The sequence below is a fragment of the Carcharodon carcharias genome, chromosome 22 (assembly GCF_017639515.1).
Source record: "Carcharodon carcharias isolate sCarCar2 chromosome 22, sCarCar2.pri, whole genome shotgun sequence".
In the NCBI taxonomy this organism is placed as follows: domain Eukaryota; kingdom Metazoa; phylum Chordata; class Chondrichthyes; order Lamniformes; family Lamnidae; genus Carcharodon; species Carcharodon carcharias.
In genome coordinates, this window is record NC_054488.1 from 63,309,879 (window position 1) to 63,331,779 (window position 21,901).

The 21,901-nt window shown below is 46.1% G+C and overlaps 1 protein-coding gene across 1 annotated transcript in view; it reads left to right on the top strand.

The window, feature by feature from the left end:
* The window catches only part of LOC121293687 (carbonic anhydrase-related protein 10), a 468,778-nt gene that overhangs the window by 407,207 nt on the left and 39,670 nt on the right, over positions 1-21,901 (top strand). The window contains exon 4 of the mRNA XM_041216856.1: positions 16,876-17,061. Coding sequence (XP_041072790.1) covers positions 16,876-17,061 — 186 coding nt within the window. The remainder of the gene's footprint in view (positions 1-16,875; positions 17,062-21,901) is intronic.

Consider the following 21,901-nt stretch of genomic DNA (forward strand, 5'->3'; position numbering starts at 1 on the left):
GATATTAGGAGCATCAAGAGGTTTGGAGAGAAAGCAGGATTATGGCATTGAGATAAAAGGTCAGCCATGATCATATTGAGGGGGCAGGGTCAAAGGGCTGAATGGCCTACTCCTGCTCCTAGTTTCTATGTTATGGTGGTGGCATCATGCTGGAGCTGGCAGAAATGGCGGAGGATAGTCGTTTGAATGCAGAGGCTGGTGGGGTGGAACGTGAGGACAAGGGGAGTTGTCCAAAGGGGAGCACACAATCCCGGCTGATATTCCCAGTGCAGGACTGAAGAAGGGGCAGGCGAGGAGACAAAGGACTACACCTGAATTAGACGGAGACTGAGTGAGTAGCAAATTAGGTTCACGTGGGAATTCGGTGCATGGGGGAAAGAGGTGTAGTATGCATAGGAATTATTCTAAGCTAATTAAGAAGGTAATTAAATTAATTTAACCAAATAATATAAGTAACAACAGAGGACCAGTGTTATGTTGCAGATGTGCAATGTGGGAGATTTTGGACACCAAGGCGATCCATAACAAACACATTTTCAGGAAGTGTAAGCAGCTAGAGGAATTATGGATCAGGATTTTTGATCTGGAAACCAAACTACAGACACTGTGCAACATTAGGCATGGTGAGAAATATTTGGACACTTTGTTCCAGGAGATGGTCACATGTCTTCGAAGAGGGTTGTCTGCTTTGGTCAGCAGTGAGTGTCAAGAGTGACAGTGAGTGAGGCAGGTAGAGGGATGAGCAGACAGTAGTGGAGGAGACGCAGACTTTGCAATTGTCAAACAGGTTTGAAGTGCTCACAACCTGTGTGGATGAAAGAAAGGTCTGCAAGGTGGATGAGCAGGCTAGCCATGACACTATGGTTCAGGAAGCTGTTCAAGTTGGGGGAGCAAACAGGAATGTAGTGGTAGTAGGGGACAGTATAGCGAGGGGGATTGACACTGTTCTCTGCAGCAAAGAGCGAGAGTCCGGAAGGCTGTGTTGCCTACCTGGTGCCAGGGTTCGGGACATCAGCTCAGGGCTGGAAAGAACTTGCAGTGAGAGGGGGCGGACCTAGTTGTCATGGTCCTTGTAGGTACTGATGCCATAGGACAAAGAAAGAGGTCCTGCATAGTCAGTGAGAGGAGCTAGGTACTAAATTAAGATGCAGAACTTCAAAGGTAATAATCTCTGGATTTTTAATATCCTTGGCATAAGGTGAATAAGATCAGTGGGATGAATGCGTGGCTCAGGAACTGGTGTGGGAGAAGTGGGTTCCGGTTGGTGGGGCACTGGCACCAGTACTGGGGAAAGTGGGGACTGTACCGTTGGGATGGTCTACACCTGACCATGCTGGGATGGGTGTTCTGGCAAGCTGCATAACTAGGGAATGAGAGAGAGCTTTAAACCAAACTAGGGGTTGAGAGATCAAACTTGGATAGATGTAGCAAAGCAAAGCAAGGGGTAGAGTCAAGGCAGGAGAGAAAAATAGTGATAAGGGAAATGAGGGTCAGGGAAGGGCAAGAAGCGACAGAGAGAAAAAAAACCTAAGAATGCACCAATAGTCAAGACTAGATAACAAAAAGACAAAACTAAAGGCTCTATATCTGAGGGCGTGTAGCATTCATAACATAGTAAATGAATTGATAGCCCACATTGAAGTAAATAAATATAACCTGACAGCCATTAGAGAGATATGGCTGCAGGATGACAAGGATTGCATCCTGAATATTGAGGAGTACATGACATTCAAGTAGAATAGGGAGCTAGGTAAAGGTGGAGGGGTAGCACTGTTAATCAAAGAGGGCATTAATGCAATAGTTAGAGATGACCTTGCTTCAGGAGATCAGGATGTAGAATCGGTTTGGGTAAAGATGAGGAATACTAGGGGAAAGAAGTCACGAGTGGGAGTGGTTTACAGACCCCCTAATGGTAACCACAGTATAGGACAAAATATGCAAGAAGAAATATTGGCGCTTGTGATAAAGGGATGGTAATAATCATGGATTATTTTAATCTACATATAACCTGGAAAAATTAGATTGGCAGTAGTAGCCTGAATGAGGGGTTCCTAGAATGCTTTTGTGACAGTTTTTTAGAGCAGCACTTTCTGGAACCAATCAGAGAACAAATTATATTAGACTTGGTATTGTGTAATGTGACAGGATTAATTAATGACCTATAGAAATGTAAAATCAGATAGTAAGAGTTTCTACAGGTATTTAAACAGGAAAAGAGTAAGTAAAGTGAGTGTTGGTCCTCCAGAGAGTGACAGTGAGGAGTTAATAGTAGATAATAAGGAAATGGTGGAAGAAACGAGCAAATATTTTGCTTCTGTCTTCACTATGGAGGAAAGAAAAAGCATTCCAATTATATCTATAAATCAAGAGATGAAAGGGAGAGGGGAACTTGGTGAAACTACAATCACTCGGGAAAAATTACTGAGCAAACTGCTGGAGCTGCGGGCTGACAAGTCTCCTGGTCCCAATGGACTCTATCCTAGGGTCTTAAAAGAGGTGGCTAATGAGGTAGTAAAGATGTTGGTGTTAATTTTCCAAAATTCTCTAGATTCTGGAAAGGTTCTATCCGACTGGAAAGTAGCAAGCATAAACCCTCTCTTCTTGAAGTGAGGGAGGCAGACAGCAGGAAACTATCGGCCAATGAGCTTGACATCTGTCATGGGGAAGGTGTTAGAAGCGATCATTAAGGAGATTATAGCTAGGCACTTAAGACAACTCAAGGTAATCTGGAAGAGTCAGCATGGTTCTGTGAAAGGGAAATCATGTTTAACCAATTTATTGGAGTTCTTTGAAGAAGTAACAAGCATTGGATAACGGGGAGCCTGTAGATATGCTGCACTTGGATTTCCAGAAGGCATTTGATAAGGTGCCACATCAAAGGTTATTGTGGAAAATAAAAGCTCATGGTGTAGTGGGTATCTTATTAGCATGGATGGAAGATTGGCTGACTGGCTGGCTGGCAGAGTATACATAAAGGGGTCTTTTTCTGATTGGCAGGATATGACGAAAGGAGTCCCATAGGGATCTGTGCTGGGGCCTCAACTTTTTGCAATTTATATCAATGACTTAGATAAGGAGAGTGAAGGCATGGTAGCTAAATTTGCTGATGACACAAAGATAGGAAAGTGTTGTGAAGAGGACACAAGGAGGTTGTAGACAGATATAGATAGGTTGAGTGAGTGGGCAAAAATCTGGCAGATGGAGTAAAATGTGAGAAAATGTGAAACTGTTCACTTTGGCAGGAAGCATTTAAAAAAGTAGAGTATTACTTAAACCGAGAACGGCTGCAGAATTCCGAGGTGCAGAGGGATCTGGGTGTTCTGGTGCATGAGTCACAAAAAGTTATATGCAGATATAGCAAGTAATTAAGAAGGTTAATGGAATGTTATTGTTTATTATGAGAGGAATTGAACATAAAAGTAAGGATGTTATTCTTCAGTTATACAGAGCATTGGTGAGACCGCACCTCGAATACTATGTGCAGTTTTGGTCTCCTTATTTAAGGAAGGATGTAAATCTATTGGAGGAGGTTCACAGGAGGTTTACTAGATTGATACCTGGAATGAGTGGGCTGTCTTATGAGGAAAGGTTGGACAGACTGGGCTTGTTTCCACTGGAGTTTAGAAGAGTGAGGGGTGATTTGATTGAAGTACAGAAGATCCTGAACCGTCTTGACAAGGTGGATGTGGAAAGGATGTTTCCTCTTGAGGGTGAGCCCAGAACTATGGGGCACTGTTTTAAAATTAGGGGCCACCCTTTTAGGACAGAGATGAGGAGAAATTCTTTCTCTCCGAGGGTTGTGCGACTCTGAAATTCTCTGCCTCAGAAGGTGGTGGAGGCGAGGTCATGGAATATTTTTAAGGCAGAGGTAGACAGATTCTTGTTAGGCAAGGGAATCAAAGGTTATCAGGGTTAGATGTGAATGTGGAACTCAAAACGCAAACAAATCAGCCACGATCTTATTGAATAGCGTGCTCTGCCGAATGTCCTACTCCTGCACCTATTTTGTACGCTCGTAAACGCTGCACTGTCAGAGGTGCCACTTTTCAGCTGGAGCCATTTAACTCTCAGATCCCAGAACACAACTGCAAAGAGGAAGTTATCCCTGGTTCCTGGGACCAATATGTATCCCTCAATCACAACCGCTTAAAACAGATCCCCTGGTCATTTATCCTATTGCTGCTTGTGGGATCTTGCTGTGCACAAAATAGCTGTCACATTCCCTGCATTACAACAGTGAGTTCACTTCAAAAAGCACTTAATTGGCTGTAGAGGCTTCAGGGATACCTTGAAAGGAGTGATCTAAATGCAAGTTCTCGCTTTTCTGAAAAGCCCTGTCTCCTGATGGGAGTTTTTCCATTAAACGGGAATAGCTGGAGGAGAGGGGCTGTCCCCTCTCCAGTCCGCGTCCCTCCAACAATTCAGCGGTCAGATTCCGAACAAGCCTTGCAGCCGCAGCAGCAGCTCTCTGGCTCCATCACCACAGCAACGCAGCAGTGAGACTGTGGTCGATAAGTTTTGCAAACACCATAGCAAAAAATTGAAATTCTCCAAACATAAATAATCGAACAAATCAGTGGCAGAAGGTGCAAGTGACATATCATTGGCCACATGATGAATGGGAATGTACTGGGACTAAACAGCAATCACATTATTCAGCATTTAATAAAAGGCCTTCCTTTAGCCCAGCATCCATTTTAATCCTGAGAGTGATTTGTATGTTTGCTGGATCTATACCATGTAAATTTGTCCTTAATGCCTTGTCCCTTGTGCCTTTTCAGAAACATTTGATCCAAAATCCCATTATCTCCAGGTCTTGTTCCAGGTCCGAGCTTAAAAGCACTTTTGACACTGCAGTGGGCTAGACGTTCACCTGCTACCCCAGGAGCCTGCCCTTAACATCCAGCCCAGACTGAAGTACATCAACTGCTGCCAGAGTCCAGCAGGTTTCACAGGCTCCATTGGACAGACACACACAACTCAGAAAACTGCCCCTAGTCCAGCTCTACATGAACAATTGCATTTATCCCACAGGAAAGATGATGTGGGGAATGGAAAAATTTCACAGCAGTGTACATCCGAAGTTAAGACTGAGTCACTTCATGGGGACGGTGTAGAGGGAGCTTTACTCTGTATGTAACCTCGTGCTGTACCTGTCCTGGGAGTGTTTGATGGGGACGGTGTAGAGAGAGCTTTACTCTGTATCTAACCCTGTGCTGTACCTGTCCTGGGAGTGTTTGATGGGGACAGTGTAGAGGGAGCTTTACTCTGTATCTAACCCCGTGCTGTACCTGTCTGGGAGTGTTTGATGGGGACAGTGTAGAGGGAACTTTACTCTGTATCTAACCCCTGTGCTGTACCTGTCCTGGGAGTGTTTGATGGGGACAGTGTAGAGGGTGATTTACTCTGTATCTAACCCCGTGCTGTACCTGTCCTGGGAGTGTTTGATGGGGACAGTGTAGAGGGAGCTTTACTCTGTATCTAACCCCGTGCTGTACCTGTCCTGGGAGTGTTTGATGGGGACAGTGTAGAGGGAGATTTACTCTGTATCTAACCCCGTGCTGTACCTGTCCTGGGAGTGTTTGATGGGGACAGTGTAGAGGGAGATTTACTCTGTATCTAACCCCGTGCTGTACCTGTCCTGGGAGTGTTTGATGGGGACAGTGTAGAGGGAGATTTACTCTGTATCTAACCCCGTGCTGTACCTGTCCTGGGAGTGTTTGATGGGGACAGTGTAGAGGGAGCTTTACTCTGTATCTAACCCCGTGCTGTACCTGTCCTGGGAATGTTTGATGGGGACAGTGTAGAGTGAGCTTTACTCTGTATCTAACCCCGTGCTGTACCTGCCCTGGGAGTGTTTGATGGGGACAGTGTAGAGGGAGCTTTACTCTGTATCTAACCCCGTGCTGTACCTGTCCTGGGAGTGTTTGATGGGGACAGTGTAGAGGGAACTTTACTCTGTATCTAACCCTGTGCTGTACCTGTCCTGGAGTGTTTGATGGGGACAGTGTAGAGGGAGCTTTACTCTGTATCTAACCCCGTGCTGTACCTGTCCTGGGAGTGTTTGATGGGGACAGTGTAGAGGGAACTTTACTCTGTATCTAACCCTGTGCTGTACCTGTCCTGGGAGTGTTTGATGGGGACAGTGTAGAGGGAGATTTACTCTGTATCTAACCCCGTGCTGTACCTGTCCTGGGAGTGTTTGTTGGGGACAGTGTAGAGGGAGCTTTACTCTGTATCTAACCTCGTGCTGTACCTGTCCTGGGAGTATTTGATGGGGACAGTGTAGAGGGAGCTTTACTCTGTATCTAACCCCGTGCTGTACCTGTCCTGGGAGTGTTTGATGGGGATGGTGTAGAGGGAGATTTACTCTGTATCTAACCCCGTGCTGTACCTGTCCTGGGAATGTTTGATGGGGACAGTGTAGAGAGAGCTTTACTCTGTAGCTAACCCCGTGCTGTACCTGTCCTGGGAGTGTTTGATGGGGACAGTGTAGAGGGGGCTTTACTCTGTATCTAACCCCGTGCTGTACCTGTCCTGGGAATGTTTGATGGGGACAGTGTAGAGGGAGCTTTACTCTGTATCTAACCCCGTGCTGTACCTGTCCTGGGAGTGTTTGATGGGGACAGTGTAGAGGGGGCTTTACTCTGTATCTAACCCCGTGCTGTACCTGTCCTGGGAGTGTTTGATGGGGACAGTGTAGAGGGAGCTTTACTCTGTATCTAACCCCGTGCTGTACCTGTCCTGGGAGTGTTTGATGGGGAGAGTGTAGAGGGAGCTTTACTCTGTATCTAACCCCGTGCTGTACCTGTCCTGGGAGTGTTTGATGGGGACGGTGTAGAGGGAGCTTTACTCTGTATCTAACCCCGTGCTGTACCTGTCCTGGGAATGTTTGATGGGGACAGTGTAGAGAGAGCTTTACTCTGTATCTAACCCCGTGCTGTACCTGTCCTGGGAGTGTTTGATGGGGATGGTGTAGAGGGAGATTTACTCTGTATCTAACCCCGTGCTGTACCTGTCCTGGGAGTGTTTGATGGGGACAGTGTAGAGGGAGCTTTATTCTGTATCTAACCCCGTGCTGTACCCGTCCTGGGAGTGTTTGATGGGGACAATGTAGAGGGTGCTTTACTTTTTATCTAACCCCGTGCTGTACCTGTCCTGGGAGTGTTTGATGGGGACAGTGTAGAGGGAGCTTTACTCTATACCTAACCCCGTGCTCTACCTGTCCTGGGAGTGTTTGATGGGGACAGTGTAGAGGGAGATTTACTCTGTATCTAACCCCGTGCTGTACCTGTCCTGGGAGTGTTTGATGGGGACAGTGTAGAGGGAGATTTACTCTGTATCTAACCCCGTGCTGTACCTGTCCTGGGAGTGTTTGATGGGGACAGTGTAGAGGGAGATTTACTCTGTATCTAACCCCGTGCTGTACCTGTCCTGGGAGTGTTTGATGGGGACAGTGTAGAGGGAGCTTTACTCTGTATCTAACCCCGTGCTGTACCTGTCCTGGGAGTGTTTGATGGAGACAGTGTAGAGGGAACTTTACTCTGTATCTAACCCCGTGCTGTACCAGTCCTGGGAGTGTTTGATGGGGACAGTGTGAATCATGTATGTCTGTGAAAGGAATACGGAGACATATCAGTGTATAGATGCTTCCCTGAGGGATGGACTGAGAGACACCAGTTCTCTGTAGAATTTAGCATTCAGGGTAACTAGTTGCATTCTGTGCTGTGAAGGTGTTTTAACCAGTGGCTGGTGCCTGAATGTGTTGTTGTGTTTCAGTGTGGATCACCAAATGGAATCCGGTTTCTGGTGGGAGGAAAGCAGTTAGTTTTGGTATCTATGGCAACAAGGTTGTATTGTTAAATGGTGTTAAAAAATACATCACAGCCAGTTCGCTGATGTGTCTGAGATGAAAGACAGTTAGCAAAGTTTAAAGAATCTTTGTGCTGTCTGGATCTGGCACGTCTGTTGCAGCAATCTCAGGAAGCATACATCCCCTCCCCATCTACAAACTCCAGCTTGCAAATACTTCCAAACATCCAGGATACTGAGTTCCCATTGGTTCTGCCTTTATAGGCAAGTTGGCTCCGCTGTCTGCTGTGGTTCTGTGGGTCACACTCTTAACCTCTGGGTAAGAAGGTTGTGGGTTCGAAGCCTACTCCAGAGACTTGAGCATGTAAATCAGGCTGACACCCCCAATGTGCTACTGAGGGGGAACTGGACTGTTGGAGGTGCCAAATTCTGGATGAGATGTTAAGCCGAGGCCATGTCTGTCCCTCAGGTGGATGTAAAAGATCCCATGGCATGATTTTGAAGACGAGTAGGGGAGGTATCCCCAGTGACCTGGGACAATATTTATTCCTCAATTAGCAGCACCACAGAGAACATGTTGCCATTTACAGGATCTTCTGGTGTGCATATTGGCTGCTATTTATTTCCTACAACAGTGAATACACATCAAGAAGTGTCTCATTGACTGTAAGGTTTTTTGGCTCATTCTGAGGTGGGTGAAAGGTGCTATATAAATGAAAATCTTCCTTTCCTTCACCATCTCATTAATCTGTAACACTAGGTACATGAGAGTCCCCTGATTGAAATGTGGGACCAAGCCTGCTGACCAGGGAAGATCCCAGAGAGTTGGTCTCTGGGCAGGTAAAGCTCCCAGGAGCGGAGGTCTTTCAGACAGGAGGGGGTAGGAGAGCGAAGGAACCTTAATGGGAATTTTAATATGGAGTAAGATAGTGGGGTGAGTGGGAGATCAATCCCCTGTGACCTGGGATTTTAATCCCTGCGTTTGGTCTCCTTGGCCCCAGATCAGTTCCCTAGCCAGGGCGGTCCCAGGGGGTGATGCAGAAACTTAGGGAGAGCTCGAGAGGAGGACACTCATTGAAACTGAAAGAAGCCTCAATGGGAAGTGAGTGGGAAATTGGGTTTCAGGTGGGTTATGGGGTGAGGGCAAGGGGGCAGGTGGGAGGGTGAGAGCGTGGAGGCAGGGCTGAATTGAATCATCTGTGTCAGGGCCTCCTCCTGCACCCACAAGATGAGTGAAAAAAAACCTACTTTAAGCAGTTTCTTCTGATTCTGAATCTTTCTCTGGCTGTTTTAACCTGGCAGCTGAACTGTAGCAGCTTCACCACTTGGGCCATTGTTAAGATTGCACTCAGGGTACGTTCATGACCTCTGTTCCTCCCCCATCCAAATCTCTGGAACTTTCCTCTATCCCTACATTCCTGGGAGATCTCTACCCTCCTGCAACTCTGGCCTCTTGCTCGTTCCCTGATTTCTACAATCCCAGCATTGTAACACGTTAAGGCCATTCAGCCCCTCAAGCCTGCTTCACCGTTCAATAAGATCATGGCTGATCTGCCTCTTAACTCCATCTGCGCACCTTGGTTCTGTGATCCTTAACACCCTGACCTAACAAAAATCTATCAATCTTAATTTTGAAATTTGAAATTGGCCTCCAGCTTCATCAGCTCATTGGGGAGAGAGTTCTAGATTTCCACTTCCCTTTGTGTGAAGAAGTGCTTCCTGACATCACCCCTGAATGGCCTGGCTCCAATATTAAGGTCCTGGCTTTGGTCCTGTATCCTGGACTCTCCCCAACAGGGCAAATAGTTTCTCTCCATTTAACTAATCAAATCCTTTAATCATTTTCAATACCTCAATCTGATCATTCCTTTCATCATCTATATTCTCTGGAGTACAATCTGTGCCTTCAGCAGCCTGGGCCCTAAGCTCTGGAGTTCCCTCCCTAAACCTCTCGGCCCCTCTCTCAGACAAACAGAGGAAATGCACCAAACTGATTCTAACCCAAAGTCAGCTCCAATTAAAATCTAGTTAATAGAGTTAGAGGGGTAAGTGGGCAAATCGCGCAGGGCTCCTGCCCCCAGTCACTGGCCAATGACCACTTGCTATGTGGACAGTGAGTGAAAACTGGGGACTGGGTTTCCTGTCTCAGTCGAATAGCCAACATTAACTGTCTAAAGCAGGGGTGGGGGGGGATCTGGCCCCTTACTCAATTTCACCCGGCCCACGGCTAGATTCCTACAAATATAGACCTATGACAGGAGCATCTTCATCATGGGCACGGATTTGCTTTGGATAGGAGCATCAACTCAATGACTATAATAATACTTAACAAGATCATATCCAAATTAAAACAGCGGGTGAGTTGAACATTTCCACATTCCCTTTAAAAAATCTAAATGAATTTGATTTTTATGCGTGTGCGGCCTGTGACTGATTCTGTCTGCGTGTGAATAAGAGAAAGGTTCCCCACCCTTGGTCGGAAGGTTTCAGATATGCAGAATTGGCCATTGACCAAGGAGCTGTTGGGTGACTGATGGAAAGAGACTTTCGCTTGTTAACATGTTTCATTTGAAACTATTCTCAATGTTAATGAGAAAGGAAAGTCAATCAAAGCAATTAAATGGGGGAATCGAATCAGTGGCAGGCTTGTGATTAATTAGGGTCTCCGAGTAGCTATCACAAAAGCCTTTATTCTTCGAAAGAAGAATTATTTTTCTCATTCTTTTCCAGAATCTTCTCTCACCTATTGCACAGTTCCAGTCTCCTTCTTACAAACGGTGCATTAGGTGAAAAGTAAAATGCTTACAAAACTTGGTGCCAGAACTAAACTCGACCCATCTGGAAATGGAACAGCCTGGGGCCCTTTCTTCCAGAAAAGAGAAGGCTGAGGGGTGACCTCATAGTGGCCTTCAAAAATGATCAAAGTCTTTGACTGGGGGGGTGGGGGGGGTGGGGTGGGGGGGCAAATGACTTCCTTCTGCACTGTAACAATCCTGTGATTCTGGAAGAGACCAGAACTAGAGGCCCATCCACATAAGACAGTCACTAATAAATCCAATGTGGAATTCAGGAGAATTCTCTTTACCCAGAGATTGGGAAGAGTGTGGGACTCACTCCCATGGGGAGTGGTCGAGGTGAATAGCAGAGATCGATTTGAGGGGCAGGTGAATAAAAACGTGAGAGAGACAGGATCAGGAGATTTTGGAGAGGGGGACGTATATTCAGTGTAGAAGATTAAGAGATGATCTAATTGAGATGTTTAAGATTATAAGGTTTGATACGGTTCTGTTTCTCCCTGTTATACTTTGGCCTCTAATAGTGACCACATAAAGAAACAAGGAGAGTGACAACAAGCACATTTACAAACACCCTTAATACAGTCAAAAAAATTCTATCATGGGATATGGGTGTTGTTGGCAAGGACCAGCATTCAGTCCCCATCCCTTCACTCTTAAGAGTCAACCACATTGCTGTGGATCCAGATTCACATGTAGGCCAGACCAGTTAAGGACAGCAGATTTCCTTCCCTAAAGAACATTAGTGAAACAGGTGAACAATTGACAATGGTTTCATAATTTTCAATTCCAGATTAATTAATCAATTGAATTTAAATTCCATCCATTGCTACAGTGGGATTTGAACCCATACTTCTAGATTATAAACCCAGTGACATCATGGCCACACCACAGTCTCCTCTTATTAGGGGGCAGCTACTTCATGGGAGCATAATTAATCAAACATTTTACACCAAACCACGTAAGATATTAGGACTTGTGAATCAAATCTTGGCCGAGCAGGCAGGTTTTAGTGATTGTCTAAAAAGAGGCAGAGAGGTGTACAGGGGCAACTCTGGGACCAGGCAGCTGAAGGTGTGGGTGCCAACAGTGCAACCATTAAAATTGGAAATGGTTAAGGAGGCAGAATTAGAGGGGCAGAGGTAGCTTGGAGGGTTATGGAAGTCAGAATCTCAGCTGGGGGTAAAATAGGGACCAAGGCCACGAACAAGCTGGTTCAACATCAGGCAGAGACCTCGGAGGGGAGACTATTAAACATGAACTGACTCGATCTCATTGTGACTCCCCTCTGTCAGAATCACGAATCCTCCATCCAGCAGCCTTCCCCCACACATTCATTCCATTATTCGGTTCTTGTCTCTATATTCTGCGAAAACCATTCAAAGTCCCGATAAAATATTTAGAGTCACACTGAGTAAAACCTTGAAGCTTTCAGCCAGGGAAACAATTTGATTTTAAGTCAGTCTGATCTGGGAGAGCAGCACTGAGCTGCAGAACATTCCCTTTCTGTATTTGTTCTGGAAAATTCCACAATATCCCTGCATTCAAGCTTGTTTCTGTCAATGAATGATTTCACTGCCTCAGTGAGTGACAGGAACAATCCATCTTATAACAAAACATTATCCTTTCCTTTCATTTTGCTTTTTTGAATCTGGTTTGATCTTTTTCTCTTATGTGAAATTGTTCAGCTCATCCAGTGGAAAAGAGAGGCCACTGGGATTGGAGGCTATTCCATACACTGTCCCCATCAAACACTCCCAGGACAGGCACAGCACAGGGTTAGATACAGAGTAAAGCTCCCTCTACACTGTCCCTATCAAACACTCCCAGGACAGGTACAGCATGGGGTTAGATACAGAGTAAAGCTCCCTCTACACTGTCCCCATCAAACACTCCCAGGACAGGTACAGCATGGGGTTAGATACAGAGTAAAGCTCCCTCTACACTGTCCCCATCAAACACTCCCAGGACAGGTACAGCACGGGGTTAGATACAGAGTAAACCTCCCTCTACACTGTCCCCATCAAACACTCCCAGGACAGGTACAGCACGGGGTTAGATACAGAGTAAATCTCCCTCTACACTGTCCCCATCAAACACTCCCAGGACAGGTACAGCACGGGGTTAGATACAGAGTAAAGCTCACTCTACGCTGTCCCCATCAAACACTCCCAGGACAGGTACAGCACGGGGTTAGATACAGAGTAAAACATGCTCTACATTTTGCCAATAGTGTGATATTTGATTCAGTAATGAAATGCTCAGTTGTTTGAAGGGTCATTAGTTTGCTGTTTGTGACAGTTAATCTTTATTGTACTTTGTGGTGGGTTAATGTAACACGGCCGACAATATGTTGGAGATTGTGTTGATTTATAAGAGGAGCAATATATCTTCAAATTGAATATATATTTGGTATAGTCTGGGTTACCTCCCATGCCGTCCCTCATGGTTAGGCGGAGGGAATGCTGGCTCCAGATATTCTGGAGTTAGCTGGTTGGTTTTCCAAGGCATTGGCAGCACAGGGGGTAGGCGATGGACTGAAACTGGGGCAAAACCCAGCCACACCCGAAATCCAGATCATTCTGTCACCATCAGAAATGCCACAATGTATTGATACTTAATCTATTTCCCATATGCCAGCATCAACAACACCAGTGCCAGGGGCTGCGGTTCAAAAACGGAAGGCAGACCTTTCACTGGCTTTGACCCTGTGGTTGTCGGGAGCCTCCTGGGGGTCAGTGCTGGGGGTCAGTGCTGGGGGTCAGTGCTGGGGGTGGACAGAGGTATCAACTGCTCCAAGAATGGGCCCCAGAAATCCCAACTCTGGGCACTACATCTGAAGTAGGATGTTAAGACCTTGGCATGGGTATGGAGCAGATTTAACAGGCGGTACCGAGGTGGAGAGAATATCATTAGGTGGAGAGAATTGAGATTCTGGGATTTTTCTCTTTAGAGCAGCAAAGGTTAAGAGGAGACTTAACAGAGATGTTCAAAATCACATGGGCATTTGATAAAAGTAGATGAAGAAACTGAACTGGACCAGCCATATAAATACTGTGGCTACAGAGCAGGTCAGAGTTTAGGAATCCTGTGTTGAGTAACTCACCCCCTAAATCCCCAAAGCCTGTCCACCATCTACAAGGCACAAGTCAGGAGTGTGATGGAATACTCCCCACTTGCCTGGATGAGTGCAGCTCCCACAGCACTCAAGAAGCTCGACAGCATCCAGGATAAAGCAGCCTGCTTGATTGGCACCTCATCCAGCACCTTCAACATTCATTCCCTCCACCACCGACACACAGTAGCAGCAGTGTGTGTACCATCTACAAGATGCACTGCAGCAACTCACCAAGGCTCCTTAGACAGCATCTTCAAACCCACAACCACTACCATCTAGAAGGACAAGGGCAGCAGGTACATGGGATCACCACCACCTGGAAGTTCCCCTCCAAGTCACTCACCACCCTGACTTGGAAATATATCGCCGTTCCTTCACTGTCGTTGGGTCAAAATCCTGGAACTCCCTCTCTAACAGCACTGTGGGTGTACCTACACCACATGGACTGCAGCAGTTCAAGAAGGCAGCTCACCCCCCACCTTCTCAAGGGCAATTAGGGACGGGCAATAAACGCTGGTCCAGCCAGTGACACCCACATCCCGTAAGTGAATTAAAAAAATAGGGAGAAACTGTTTCCACTGGTAGGAAGGTCAATATCCAGAGGACCCAGGTTAAGATAATTGGCAGAGAAAATCCAGAGGGGAGATAGGGGGGAAATATATTATGCAGGAACGTACTGCCTGAAAGGCTGGTGGAAGCAGATTCAATAATAACTTTCAAAAATGATATTGGATAAATACTGGAAGTGGGAAAAATGACCAGGTTAAAGGGTAACTCTTGCAAAGAGTCAGCACAAGCACATTGGACTGAATAGCCTCCCTCTGCAATACATCATTTCCTTCTTCAAGCCCAAACTAAGGCTCGGGAGAGTGGGGAGGAGGGGGCCGGGGGAGGGGTGTTGGGGCTGATGGGAACACGGGTTCAAATCCCAACATAGCAGCTGGTGGAATTTAAATTCAATTAATAAATCTGGAATTGGTGACCATGAAACTCTCATCGATTGTCGTAAAAACACATCTGGTTCACTAACATCCCTTCAGGGAAGGAAACCTGCCGTCCTTACCCGGTCTGGCCTATCTGTGACTCCAGACCCACAGCAACGTGGTTGACTCTTAACTGCCCCCCGAAATGACCTAGCAAATCAATCAGTTCGAGGGCAATTAGGGATGGGCAACCAATGCTGGCCTTGTCAGTGACACCCCCGTCCCACGAAAGAATTTAAAAAAAGATGATCTATGGCATCTGTTTGGTGTGTTTGTTATGAGAGGCAGTGCTTGCTCAGAGCGTCACCCCTCACTAAACATGAATAACAGATCGACAAGGTACTGCAGATGCTGGAAATCCTCTGCAGGTCAGGCAGCATCTGTGGGGAGAGAAAACCTTTCAGGTCAGCCACTGGGAAAAGCTGGGGATGTCGCAGGACAGAGGCAGTGGGAAGGGCCAGGAAAGAACAAAAGGGAAGGTGTGTGATAGGGCGAAAACCAGGAGAGATGATTGTTAAAAGGGTCGATGGCGCAAGGTCAAAGGAGGGCGGTAATCTGACAAGTAAGAAACGAGCATTGAGGAGGCGTGAATGGAAAAGCAGAATCAATACGAACAGCGGCTGTCCGATGAAATGGAGACAAGGTTATGAAATTGTTGAACCCTTTGAGTCCAGGAGCTGTAAAATGAAAAAGGCAGCTGCATCATAACAAAGTGTTTTTCACTTCTGTTTGTTCCTGAAGTCAGTACACATTAATGAAGTGTGAACTGATGAGTAAAGACAAGAACTTTCTACCCAGCAGACTCAGGGAGCTTGACACATCGTAAGTAACAACTTTGAAATTGACTTCAAGGCAAATGGTTAATGGTTTGCACTTTTAACCAGTTTCGCAAGTTCACAATTTCAATGTGAGATCTTTAAGTGGGGGTTTGTATTACAAGTGGACCACCCTTGGGATTGCCCATGGCACGTTGTTTAAGGGCAGTCACGTCCGTGTGCCGCGTCTTATTGCCTTGCAAAGTTGGAGCTGTGTCCATTTTGAAGTCACTAATTCCAATCACAGTTAAGTAAACCGAAGGTCAGGGGTCAGCTTGCTCCTCCTGGCCTTGCCTTTGATTCGTGAAAGTTGTGGATTCAGGACCTACTCCAGGGCTTCAGCACATAATTCAGGCTGTCAGTGTTGAAGGAGTGCTGCGCTGTCAAAGGCACTGTCTTTCCATTGAGATACTCAGTTGGATATAAAAGATCCCAGGAAACTATTTTGAAGGAGAACATGGAAATTCACCCCAGTGTCCCAGCCAATTACACTTGTATCCCAACCAACATCACTCAAACCAAGTTACCTGGCAATTTACTGAACTGAATATTTGAGGGAGATTTTGGTGACATTAGTGAACCAGATGGGTTTTTGTAACAATCAACAATCGTTTCACAATCATCATTAGACTTTTAATTCCAGTTATTTATTGAATTGAAATTTCACCATCTGCCGGGGTGGGATTTGAACCAGGGTCTCTGGAATCCAAGCACTAGGCCACCAGCTCCCAGGTCCAGGTCCAGGAGTCACGGCAGAGTTTAAAACAGGCAGGGGGAGATTAGGAGAAGGGATTTTACTGCATCATTAGTACAAGGGAGAAACCCACTGAGTGAAAGAAAGGCTTGCATTTCTATAACGCCTTTCACATCCCAAAGCACTTCACAACCAACGAAGTATTTTACAAGTGTATGTAGTCACTGCAAGTAGGAAACGGGGCAGCCAATTTGCACACAGCAAGCTCTCACAAACAGCAATGTTATAATGACCAGATAATCTGTTTTTTTTGTGATGTTGGTTGAGGGCTAAATATTGGTGGGACATCAGAGGAGAAATCCCTTGCTCTTCAAAATAGTCCCATAGGATCTTCCAAATCTTCCTGAGAGACCAGGTCTTGATTTAATGGATGATCCAAGAACGGCATCTCCGACAGTGCAGCACTCCCTCAGTACTTCACTGAGAGTGTCCGTCTGAATTTCATACTCGAGCTTCTGAAGTGGGACTTAAACCATGAGGGTCTGACTCTGAGGTGAGAGTTTTAGCCCCTGGGCTACAGCTGGGAGATTCCTGGTGAAGTGATGGTTTCTGCCTCAGGCTGCAGCCTTGCTGACACTTTCTTTCTGCTTCATACCAGGTGAGTGGGACGATGTACAACACTGGACGACATGTCTCCCTGCGATTGGACAAGGAACATTTGGTCAATGTGTCTGGCGGGCCGATGACCTACAGTTACCGCTTAGAAGAAATCCGGTTACACTTTGGCAGTGAGGACAGTCATGGATCGGAGCATCTATTAAATGGACAGGCCTTTTCGGGGGAGGTGAGTTGCTGGGGGCTCGGAGACTGGCAGAGTAAGGGAAGGTAAGGAACGTCACAAATCTCCATCACTGAACGAGGGATCAGACAGAGTCTGCACCATGAATGAAATACACTTAAAATACTGGCTAGCAACTGTCAGCAACAGCTTACATTTATACAGAATCCATCACCAACATAAGAGCCTACATTTATATAGCACCATTAATGTAGTAAAACATCCCAATGAACTTTGACAGAGAGACAGTCCAACAGAATTTGACACTGAGGCATCTAAGGGTATATGAGGACGGGTGATGAAAATGTTTGATGAAACAGGGTTAGATTTTCAGGAGAAACTTAATGCAAGGGAGGGTGTTAGAGAGGCGGAGAGGTTTAGGGAGGGAATTCCAGAGCTTAGGGCCCAGGCAGCTGAAGGCACGGCCGCCAATGGTGGAGCGATGGGAATCTGGGATGCTCGATTGGCCGGTATTGGGAAGCGCAGAGATCTCGGAGTCTGCTTTAAACCTGGACGAGATTACAGAGTTAGGGAGCAGCAAGGCCATGGTGGGACCTGAAAACTTTGCCAAATGGGGTTCTCAGCGCCGGTGAGCGAGCAGAGAGTGGGAAGGGCTGTCAGGGAACGGGATTAGGTGTGAGTTAGGGCTCGGGTAGCAGAGCTTTGGATGAGCTGCAGTTTATGAAAAGTGGAGGGTTGTAGACCAGTGAGGACAGCACTGGAATATCTACAATAAAGGAGAGAGACAGAGAGTACAAGGACATGGATAAAAAATACCAATAGCATCAGAAAAATGGATGGAAAGGGGAGGGAGAAAGGAGGATAGACAGTAATAGGCTTTCCACTGCTACACTGCCAAAGGTGCTGTCTTTTGGGTAAGGCTTCAAACTGAGGTCTGATCTGCCACCTCAGGTGGATGTAAAAGATCCCAAAACTATTTGAAGAGGAGCTGATAAGGTCTCCCTGGCCAATATTTATCCTTCCACAGTGGGGAATGGCCAACTCCTGTCCCTGGATGATCTGGCCATTCATGTCACTGCTGTTCATGGGAGCTTGCCGTGAGTAAATTGGGTGCCACATTTCCAACATTCCAACTGTGACTCCACTTCAAAAGCACTTTATTGTCTGTAAAACGCTTTGGGACATCCTGTGGTGGTGAAAGGCACTACAGAAATGCAAATCTTTCTTCCTTTAACCGTGCGCTCTTTTTGGGAGGGGATGGACATACAGGATCTTTTAGCTGGTACATTTTGACCTGGCTGTCCAGGTGCAATCAGGCACAGTAGTGGAGCATGAGGACTTGGTTCCTTTCCTAAACCCAATTGCTCATCATTTCAGTCAAGGCTATAATTACCCTAACAGCTGCACTGTACAACTCATTCCATCTTTAATATGCTGACTGGTCAGGTAAATGATACCAGTTAACCCAGAGGTGTCTAGCAGAAAGCAATGTGCAGCTGATTGATTACAAACTTATCACAGTTACCGTCACTCGAAATAACGACCCAGCGCGTTACTTTCCCTCGGTGGGGTGGTCTATCTTTCTGACAAGCACCAGCCGTTCACCACAACAAACAGCAGCTCAAGAGGAGACTCTGAGATTCCTCATTCTACCACTAAACTTGTCGGAACCTCCAGAGGCTCTTGAAAACAAGGGCGGTTTTAAACGAGAAGTATCAGTGGCTTCGTTTTTAAAAAATGTTCCGTGATTGTGGGACTCCCCCCTTTAAAGGGGCCCCTGACGATGAGGTTCTCACCTGGAAATGTTTCACTCGAACCTCACAGCACAGAGGGTGGCTGGGAGTGAGATCCATGTTGGAATGGTTCAGCTTGGGCCTCAATACTGGACCTGACCACAGTCTCAAAGAAATGATGATCGGGTGATTTGAAAGGTGATGGGGAGAGGATGATGGGGAGGGGGTGATGGGGAGGGGGTGATGATGGGGAGGGGGTGATGATGGGGAGGGGGTGATGGGGAGGGGGTGATGATGGGGAGGGGGTGATGATGGGGAGAGGATGATGGGGAGGGGGTGATGGGGAGGGGGTGATGATGGGGAGGGGGTGATGATGGGGAGGGGGTGATGTTGGGGAGGGGGTGATGTTGGGGAGGGGGTGATGATGGGGAGGGGGTGATTGCTGCTGCCAGCAGACTATGGGGACTCTTGCTGCTCCGAGTTCCACATTCAGCAAGTGATTTTCTAACCTGACTGTATCGGTGGCACTGACAATGCCCCCATCAGGAGCCTTGCTGTGGCAGCATGGACACCCCTTTGTCCTGACCGATGGAGGCCCAGCTTCAGTTGGTTCAGGTCAAATATTCTTACACTGTGGGCCTCAAACAGGCGCTTGGGCCCCTAACTTGGAGATGGTTTAGACGCTCATTTCACTTACCTTGCACCCTGACATAACTGGAGGCTCGGGCACTTGCTTAACATCTTCCAATTTATGGGCTCCTCTCTTTAACAGGGTCTCTGACAAAAAGTTTCCCACTTAGTTCAGTTGCCATGACTACCTGCCTGATAATACGGCCCCCGGACCTCTGCATATAAATGGAACCATTGAATATCCATAAAACTTTCTGAACAACTTTTAAAATATTTACTGCACTAAATATTAAACAGTGAATGCCAATGTTCCTGACTTTTAATTGTGTTTTTTTTGATGTTGCTGTGGGGAATTACCCTTTTAACAAATAATAACACTGTGTTCTATAATGAATCCCCTTCATCCCTTTATGATGTTTGCTGCATGATTTTAGTTGCATATATTGTTTTTGAAAGCTAACTTATCCAGATTCTTGAGGGAGGTTCATTTGGATTGTGTAACCAGGTCTTAAAGAATGAAAAGAATCAAAATGCAATTTATGTGATAAGAAGCTGCTTCGAGTTGGCGCCTCTCTTTGTCCTGCTCCTCGCTGGCTCTAACTGTCCTTCCTCTCCATAAGTAACAGCTGCGTGCCCACGACCTGACCATTCTCCCCATGCAGCCTCAGTCAGGCTGTATATTTTGTGCCAAGGCTCCTTCGACAACAGCTTCCAGACCCACCACCTCCACCAGCCAGAAAGGCAAGGGCAGTGGACACATGGGAACACCACCACCTACAAGTTCCCCTCTAGGTCACACACCATCCTGACTTTACAGAGGATTGCATAGGATATACAACACAGAAACAGGCCATTCGGCCCAACCAGTCCATACCAGAGCTCCTGCTCTTCTCGAGTCTCCTCCCATCTTTCCTCATCTAAATCTATCATCGTAACCCTTTATTCTCTTCTCCCTCATATGCTTGTTTAGCTTCCCCTTAAAAGTATCTCTACTATTCCTTCAGCCACTCCCTGTGGTAGCGAGTTCCACATTCTCACCACTCTGTGGGTAAAGAAGTTTCTCCTGAATTCTCTATTGGGTTTCTAGGTGACTATCTTATATTGATGGCCTCTAGTTATGTTCTTCCTCACAAGAGGAAACATTCTGTCTGCATCCACTCTATCAAAACTTCTCATCATTTTGAAGACCTCTTTTAGGTCACTTGGAAATATATCGCCGTTCCTTCACTGTGGCTGGATCAAAACCCTGGAACTCCCTTCCTAACAGCACTGTGGGTGTACCTACACCACATGGACTGCAGCGGTTCAAGAAGGCAGCTCACCACCACCTTCTCAAGGGCAACTAGGGATGGGCAATAAATGCTGGCCCAGCCAGCAACGCCCACATCCCATGAATGAATAATTGGCAAAGGAAACAAGATGTAGTTAATTGGTAGTACAGAACTTGAATATTGCTGTAAAAAGAGACAATACTGTCGAAGCAAACAAAACAACAATTTATACTGCACAATAAAAGGATACTGATTCATTTGAAGTTGATCTGTTGATCGGGGTGTTGCCATGGGGAATGCCCCAGGGAAACGTTGTCCCCCCATCTGCTTGTTTGCTTGAAAAAGGGTCAATGCCCAGACACACTCTTTTTGTTTACAGAGGACAAGGCCTTGCACATGAATATAATACGGCTTAATCAGAGTCAACTTGCCTGGTTTGAATTTAAATAAAAGCTTGGGCATAATTCCATTCTCCAGGGCAACACCCCAACCAAAAGAGCCCGCTTGGAAACAAATCAGCATCCTTTTCTCATGTGATATGAATTGTTTTTACCTTTGAGATTTGGTATTCTGTCCTGATGAGTACAATATGAAAAGCTTCAACAGCATGTCTCTTTTCACAATAAAATAGGACGTGAGTTTCCTTCCATACCAAGTTCCTGATCTCAGCTATCCCAGTGTGGAGAGTTGGTGAAAATAGATCAAGAACACACAGCACCAGCACCAGCAACAATCTGTATTTATATAACACAATGAGACATCACAAGGCGAACCACAGGAACATTATCAAACTAAATTTGCTGCAGTGCCAACTTAGGAGATATTAGGGCAAGTGATCAAAAGCTTGGTCAAAGAGGGTAGATTTTATGGAATGTCTTAAAGGAGGCGAGAGAGGTGGAGAGAATTCACGAGGGAATTCCAGAGCTTACAGTAGGTAAAGAGGGAGGGAGGAGGGCGAATTGGAGGTTGAGTTAACTCCTGAGCATGCTCACAAAACTGGGAGATTGGGAAAAGGTTTGTCAGTAAAGGAACTAGTGCTTGATGGAATAGAAACGCCTGAAAAATGAATTGAAAGTGATTTCAAATGTTCCTGGAACTCTGGCTTGAGGCTCACACATTCACTGCTGCTCTATAGACACAGGCCATGTCTGCAGTCAATAGTCATGTATTATCACCCAATACGGTCTAAAGTGGTTGAACATTGATGTCAAGACAACCTTTAAACATCTGACATGTTCTGATAAATAGATT